This window comes from Paramormyrops kingsleyae, chromosome 8, assembly GCF_048594095.1.
Source record: "Paramormyrops kingsleyae isolate MSU_618 chromosome 8, PKINGS_0.4, whole genome shotgun sequence".
In the NCBI taxonomy this organism is placed as follows: domain Eukaryota; kingdom Metazoa; phylum Chordata; class Actinopteri; order Osteoglossiformes; family Mormyridae; genus Paramormyrops; species Paramormyrops kingsleyae.
The window spans coordinates 17,916,727-17,924,892 of record NC_132804.1 but is presented as its reverse complement, the minus strand read 5'-3'; the positions used below and the strand labels follow the sequence as shown (position 1 = coordinate 17,924,892).

The following is an 8,166-nucleotide window of genomic DNA, read 5'->3' as shown; positions in this document are numbered from 1 at the left end:
GGTGGGTATATGTACTGTACTTGTTCTTTTTTTGGAGGAGGAATAAATTCCGCTCTGACAACAACACAGGTAGCATCTATAACCAGAGTGCCATCACCCCTGTTGGATGCAGTACCTTCCTTTTCTTTAGCCATGTGTTTATTGATGAAACGACTATTGTCTCTTTGCTTTTCATAATGGTCCACTTCACTTTGTTGTTCCAAATTACTTTTAATGCACTGAATTGAAGATATATTTCTGGATCTGGTCATATGACTTGGCACTTTCCATAAAGGAAACTCACTAGAGGTTGCACTACAGGGTTGCAGTGTTTTCTTTTTCATTACAGGAGGCACTTGAATCTTAGAGCACATCACCATAGTCTCATCCCGGTCTGTTGGATTTTTCATTTTGCCTGCGATGTTCTTTGGTCTACCTTGAACAACACTGACCAGGTCTTCTCTGTATGAAGTTACCTGCTTGTTCTGCAGCCAGGATGGAATAGAGTACTGCCTAGAGTCACAGCCCACATTCAGGTGAGAAGTCTGATTTGCAGTATAAGTAGGAGGCTTATTTGGCTGTTTAGATTGTGTCACTCCAGAATCAACCTCTGTCTGGGAACCACAGATGCTCTCTATCCATGCTCTCTTAGATATGTCCGTCCCGACATCTTCTTTGTGGGTAAGTGGTGCATCACTCAACCGTTGCAAACACGACTGTAAGTGTTCTTTAGGGGAAGCAGTCAACCTGGCTACACCCTGAGACTGTGACACTCTCTTTTTCTTAAACGTAGTTCTAGAACTAGCAAGAGATGGAGTTGACACCACTTTTCCAGGTTCCGCCATCATCTCTGAATGTTTAGAAGGAACCAGCTGAGCAAAACCTTCTGGAGGCAATTGTAATGCAGCCATGGGTTCTTCCCATGTTCTGCTGCCAACTTGTCCCTGACTGCTGTCAATATCCATCCACTTTGTTCTCTTCCACTTTTCATAAGCTTCCCTCTCTTCTCGTAAACCTCCATAAAATCCTTGTCTTCTGGAGAATGGGAGTGTGGGATACTTGTAGACACTTTCTTGATGCTTGATCGTATGAGGGGCATGGTAGGGTGGTGGTGGAATGTACCGCGGAGGTTGATTAAAACCTCTTTGCTGTAAACATGGATTGTTTTCCTTTCTATCCTGCCTCCAGTTTTTTCCAAGAATTGGTGGCTGAGGCAAAGTATGGGGCACCATAAGTTGTCTATGATATCTCTGTTCCCATCCTCTAATGTGATTATATTGTTCAAATGAATGGAATATTCTTTGAGCATCATTGCTCCTAGGTCTGCTTATTCCATCTGGGATCTTCACCCAATCTTGCACTCCCTGGGCACCGTATGTCCCCCATATTCTGGCATCCGTGTGTTTCTTTCTGGGTGGTGATTGGCTGTATCGGGCTGCCCAGGCCTCCATCTCAAGGTGGCTGCCATAGCTCTGGTTTGCCTTTACATCTCCCTTGTAGTTAGGAGGGGTCTTTCGCTCCCACCTCTTCCTCCACTCTTCAATTTGCCTCCTACTTTCACTGATTTGCTGTTTCCGTGCTCTCTCTATCTCAGTTTTCCTCCACTCCATTCCCTGTTTCTGATACTTACTGTAGTCTTTGGAGTGAGATTCATCATTCAGAGCACCCGGGGTATATGACACTGGCTGGTTGGTCCAGTTGGTGTAATCCTGCAAAACTCTACCCATGCTGGAGCTCGGAGCTGTCCACTTGTCACATTCACGGCTGAAATTTTGTGTGCATGTCTGCTGCTGCTGGTAGGCTGGTGCATGCCGGAAATATGATGCATGTCGTTTGTCTTGGTACCTGTGGAAAAATATATAACAGCACTTTCTTTTATATTACTCTGTATTCCGCTAATACTGTACTACCATCCTGCAGTGAACTGTAATTTTCAGCTGCAAGACATCTATCGATTCCTAGGAGTCCTGTCCTGATTCAGATGATGTCATTTAAATAACTCATCAGCAAAAACTTTCAATCTGGGATCTAAGTCATACTGCTCTACCACTATGGTTTCATAGCCCTACCCCATGTTACGTATAAAAATGTTTTTGAATGTATTATTTTGGTATTGCCAAAATACCCATCAATCTATCCAAAAATATTTTTTTAGAAATTAACATAATTACATATACTGATAATTTTGTTGGTTTTATTTTAATTGGTCAAAATTGGCATACTGCATTCTGTAATTCTGATTCTGAAAGGACTTACATATGTGGGACATGTTGTCTTGGAAGAGTCCAAAATTTGTTATATGGGGGTGGCTGCCTTTTGCTTCTTGTGAACTCCATCATAGTAATCTGGCAGCCAAGGACCTTGCTAGGAAACATACATCTCTTGAAAATGTACAGCTTGAAAATACTTTGGAGTTCCTGTTGTCTTAATATTAACTTAAATGTTATTTCTGCATTGAATATCCTTAATGTGAACTAAAACATTACTAATTTATTGTTGTCTAAGAAAACATTAACTTAATTCAAATCATACGGTATATTGTCAAATTAAAGCCATAACGTACTAATGGTGCTCAAAATAAATTTCTCGTGATTAAAACTTTAAACAATGTCACTTTCACTTCAATGTCAAACTCAATCATATAACCTAAAGCTAGGTGTCACAAATGGACAAATATTCTGTTTGTTACAATTGCACACAATCACTGGTCATTGGTTTCAAATTTGCACAATAGTTCTGGTAAGAAAAAAAACTTGTTTAAAAAAAAAAAATGAAATAGTCCATACCTCAAGGCAGGATGAATGTGTCTCTGTCGATGCTGGGGAGGGAATGGTGCTGCCCAACACCACTGAGCAGCAGTCTGTTATTAAAAGTCCCATTTTCTACCCCCTCCCTCCTCCCCATCCATCACAGCTAGGAGCCTCCCTGTTAATGCTAAAGTTCCTACTAAAACACTTTTTTAATTAAGTCCAAACAGAACGTCATCCAACTTAAGTCTTCTCCCTAGTACCTCCTGGCTTGAACTAACAAAGCATTCACCTCCCACTCTTAAAAAACATGCAAAGTTTGACTCTAACAAGTGTTACATTCATCCATCCATCCACTCATACACATAATTTTTTTATTACTCTTCTGATTGTGGACACAAATGCATTATATGGTTTGGTATTTGGCAGAAGGCCACAAGTCAATAAAAAAAGAGATGTCATGGTTTAAAGGTATAGGTGAAACCCAGGAAAAACGTCTGCTACCAACTAGACACCTAAGAGGCATCTATCTTGGTCCAGATCCCACAGAGCTACATAGAAGGTGTCAGTTTTATGTTTGTTTCTCCTAATTAAAGAGAGTTCTGCTGAAAAAGTGCCTTTTCCCCTTTAACAGATAATCAAGAACTGGAACAGCAAAAAAAAAAAAAAAACAACCTATAATTGTTGACAATGTAAAATGATTGTGGGGAGAGGGGCTGAGACACAGACAGAAGTGATAGGCATCTGTTTTGTCGGGTGAGCACAAGCACAGCTAGGGGGCAACAATTTCTTTTTCTTCAAAACTCTCCAGCGGAACAAACAGGCTTTTCACACTGAACAGCAACTCTGCACATCAGCAAAAACCTGGACGGGAAAATGAGGCGGCGGAAGGCAAAAAAATTGTTGGTGCTAACAAAACGTTTTTCAGATCGATAAAATTGCAATGTGGTCTTTTATCTCTTTATTTCTACATAATTCGTAGATCAATTTGTACAGAAAGAAGCTTTAAAGACTTAAGTCCACTTATTGGTGTTGTAGCATGAAAATATTACTTCTGAAAAACAAATACAAAATCAATAAAAAGTTTTAACTATCTAAATATGTTGTTAAAAGTCCACTATATATGGAAGACTTTAAACAGCAATTACAATTGTCAAAAAATGTTTACAGGTTGCATTCTATTATTTTGGGACTCTTGCTTCTAGACCACCGAGTGCTGCTGACAATTAAGTGTGACTCACACGCGTTGTTTCATATTGTACTGCCTTTGTACCACATCATCGGCAAGACTTCATAGTTTATTTCCATCCTTTCTCAGGGTGGCACAGTAGATGCTTATATTCTGCCCTGTGTCACTATACACCAGCTGGCAGTCAAACCTCTGTGGCAGAATGTTCTCAAAGAAGTCAGGGGTGCCGTGCTCCCTGCGCATCTTAGATGAAAGGTACAAGGCTGCCCCCCCATCGCACAGATGAGTCAGTGTGTCCAGCAGTAAAGTATAGGTTTCTGATAAGTACACAATGTCAGCACCCAGAACGAGATCCCAGTCTGTGGCAAACTGACGATGATCCAATCCCCAGGACAGAGGAATTACTGTGGGGGTGGCAGAGGGCCAGCCGCACTGGGGCATGTTTGTGGACACATTGCTTTCCAGTTGAGGAATGGCATGAGGAAGATCAGTCAAAGTCACGGATGCTCCTGTAATTAAACAGTACAGACACTGTCAAAATTAGGCAGTGATGCAAAATGCACTTTAAAAATGAAACATTTAAACATTATTATATTTGCTTAATGGGTCACAAGCAAGGAAACATTAAAATTAAATTCCCCACACATTTAAATCTCATACAACTATTTCATGTCACCATATTGAGCATATTGTCAAGGCAAGTCACCATAGGAAAACAGCATTATTTATCAGTTTCAAAGCATCACCTCTCTTTAAACAGGTATGATCGCTGTTGGACAGAAACAAAAATTAAATATCTAACGTGGTGTTTCCCAAACCAGTCGTCAGAGCACACTGGACGGATCCACATTTTTGTTTTATCTCAGTTCTCAGCACACCTGTAAGGTATTCAGAGCTGCTGATAGCTTGGGTTAGGTGTTCTGGGAGCTGGGATAAAACAAAAATGTGAATCCGTCCAGTGTGCCCTGAGGACTGGTTTGGAAAACGCTGATCTAACGTACCCAAGCGTGCTGCCAAGATGCCCACAATACCAGTTCCGGCTCCCAGCTCAATTACTCTCTTTCCCTTCAAGTCAAGCATTTTTTCTTCCAAGTAGCGACAGAGACATAGTGCCTGTCAGGTACAAAAACATACTTAGTACAAGTCATTCTAGAGTTTTAATCGACAGTATTACATTTTTAACTGATGCAACTGTGAACTCACAGCGTCCCACACCGGCGCGGCCACGCCGAGATTAGCGCCGAACAGCTGTCTTATCTTTAACTCCTGTTTTCCGAACATGTAAGAACTATCCTCGGAGAAAGTTTCAGCAAACAATCCGTCACAAACGGGAAACATATACCCTTCCTGATCTTCCGTGAGGTTCATTGTAATGTTAGAACGGAGAGGCCCGTGGGTAAATGTCCTCACGTGTCACAGTGTTTTTACTTCGCTTGCAATCACTTGAAGGTAATATGTGAATATTTGGTCACGAAATTCTGTCATCCGTCATATACTTTGAGCACAGCTTACATTCGCATAACAATGACCGTACATTTTTACCGCTGAAATGGCAGTACGTTCGTTATAAAGGGCCAGATCACCTTAAAATTTCGATCACGCATACACGCGCGTCACACTTTAATGACGTCAGGTAGAAATCCGTACTTCCCTAAATCGTCGCTTTGTTTATACATAATCAAGGCCAGCGCTTGATATTAGCCGGATTCTTTATTTAGCAGAAGTGTGTATATAGCCCATGCGACAATATCACGCACTTTATTTTACACTTTCATTGTAATTGGATAAACGGATATTTAAAGTGGATTAATGTATGGATGACTTGATCGCCGATATGAATGTTTTGTGTACCCTATTTAGGGTGACCAGATAATCCATGTCAGGGCACATTGATATTGGACAGGATTCGCTATATATTGAGTGGTCTGACTCCTATAATCATGCACGTGTCACTACGTTTAATGTGTAACAGCGGTCAAGGAAACAAACCAGTCAAAGTTTTTAGCCAAGCAGAACAACGTTTCATTTGTAAAGTAGTTTGTAAAACCTGAAGTATCTCAAAGTGTCCTCCCTGACATGGATTATCTGGTCGCCCTAAGCCTATTGGCAGTATAATGTCAACAAGAGGTGGCATACAGGAGTTGGACAATGAAACTGAAACACAGTAGATATGCTCTTATTATTTAAGTTACAATTTATTTCTCCCAGCAGATGGCGATAGCAACAGCGGATCTTGAACATTAAACAGATCTTCGGTAGGATGCTATCTAATCATACATCAAGTTAAATTCGAATAATTATAAGAATTCTGTAACGGAAAAAGTATTTAAAAGTATTTAAATATCTCAGATAATGCTTTGTTAAATGTTCAGGATGGATCAGTTCAAACATTGTGCTAACATTGCAAATTCCTTGTTCATTTCTTTCCTGCTTGGTCCTAATGTGTCACTTCAGTATAATTCTAAAGGAAGACATTTTTACTGAATCATTTGATTATGTAATTGTTTACTTCTAAGTTACATATTTGGAAGAAAGACAGACTGTCTCTTGGATGGTTGACCCATACACTGTATGTCTGTCAGCCCACATTTACCTGTGCTGGATCGCCACATCTCCTCCTTCACACCTCTCCACCACATCTCCTCCTTCACACCTCTCCACCACATCTCCTCCTTCACACCTCTCCACCACATCTCCTCCTTCACACCTCTCCACCACATCCTCTCTTAACACCTCTCCAGCTTCTCACATAGAGCTCATGGCTGTTTAGAAACTGACCCAGAGTCAGGGCCTATGGTCGACTGCTGTAGCACAGTATCACTTATGGGGTTTGTGGCTCAGGACTGAGGGGTGAATAAAAAAGGAGGGAGACGTTGGACCTGCTCTGACCACTGGTTTGAATGTTACAGGCAAACATAGCCTGTTTGTTTGAATGTCATGGGGATACATAGCCTGTTTGTTTGAATGTCATGGGGACACATAGCTTATTTGTTTGAATGTCATGGGGACACATCGCATATTTGTTTGAATGTCATGGGGACACATCGCATGTTTGTTTGAATGTAAAAAGCATACAAGAGCATAGATTTGGGTGTAGATGGAAGGGATAGGGTCCTACCAATATTGTGGGAGTACTGCATGTGTATGGAGGGGTGAAGGATTTCAGTGCTGAAATCAAGCCTAAGCCCTTGATGGTATTCATTGCATGTTTGTTTAAATGTTAAGGGCATGCATTACATACTTGTTTGAATTTCAAAGGCTCACATTGCATGCCTGTTTGTATACGAAAGACATACATTGCATACTTGTTTGAATGTTATAGGCATGCATTGCAGTTTTGAATGTTAAATGCAGTGATTGCATGTTTGATTGAATGCTAAAGACATGCACTGCATGCTTATTTGGATGTTGAAGGCATGCACTGCAGAACCTATAGTGCATTTAGGAATGAAAACAGCAGAGCCTCTCAATATCGTACCAGTGATGTACAAAAAAACAGGTCAGTGTATTGGGTAATATTCAGGGCTCAGTTTAACAGGAGTTTTATATATTTTAAATGATTTGATGAAAAAAAAAATACACACACAGGCATTCATCCATTTTCCATACCACTTTTCCAGTACAGAACTATAGTGAGTCTGGAGGCCACCCCAGGAGCACAAGGCATAAGACAGCGGCCACCCTGGATGAGGTGCCAGTCCATTGCAGGGCACAACCACTATATGACCAAAAGTATGTGGATACCAGCTTGTCCAGCATCTCATTACAAAACCAACCGTATTAATATGAAGTTGGTCAGCTCATTGTGGCTTTAACAGCCTCTACTCTTCCAGCAAAGCTTTCCGTTAGACGTTGGAACACTGCCGGATTTGCTGCCATTCAGCTTGGGTATCGGTGTTGGGTGATCAGGCCCCTTTCAGTGAGTTTGTGTGGCCGACCACTTCACAAGGGAACTTGTTCCCAGATGTTTTGTCACAATCACTTCACTAGGAGAGCTCTAGCAAGGCAGAAATGTGGCAAACTGACTTGATGGGAAGGTGTCCTGTGATGGTGCCAAGGGGGAAGCCACTAACCTTTCCTGTACAACAACCACCCTGCTGATATTGATTGTTCCCGGAGATTTTGCATAACTGTGGGTTTAATCATACATCTGTGTCAGCAGTGGGTGTGGATTAAATAGGAAATTCCTCTGATTAATTGCGGCATCCACATACTTTTGACAATATAGTGTACATGCACATAGACACCTAC

At 41.2% G+C, this 8,166-nt stretch overlaps 1 protein-coding gene across 1 annotated transcript; it reads right to left on the bottom strand.

Moving 5' to 3' along the window:
• Positions 1–3,674: 3,674 nt before the first annotated feature.
• On the bottom strand, positions 3,675–5,542 carry LOC111854880 (EEF1A lysine methyltransferase 3). The gene is made up of 3 exons (XM_023833357.2): positions 5,119–5,542; positions 4,917–5,028; positions 3,675–4,424 (listed from the first exon to the last, which is right to left on the bottom strand). The coding sequence occupies exons 1-3, from the start codon at positions 5,281–5,283 to the stop codon at positions 4,018–4,020; spliced, it is 684 nt and encodes a 227-aa protein (XP_023689125.1). The 5' UTR covers positions 5,284–5,542; the 3' UTR covers positions 3,675–4,017.
• Between the last annotated feature and the right edge of the window lie 2,624 nt (positions 5,543–8,166).

Bases quoted from the DNA above. Each gene is read 5' to 3' on its own strand.
- LOC111854880 (XM_023833357.2), bottom strand. From the start codon at position 5,283: ATGAACCTCACGGAAGATCAGGAAGGGTATATGTTTCCCGTTTGTGAC. The intron at 5,029-5,118 runs GTGAGTTCACAG...TGTACCTGACAG, and splicing joins CCGCGCCGGTGTGGGACGCT to GCACTATGTCTCTGTCGCTA. The intron at 4,425-4,916 runs GTACGTTAGATC...GTTTAATTACAG, and splicing joins CATCTTGGCAGCACGCTTGG to GAGCATCCGTGACTTTGACT.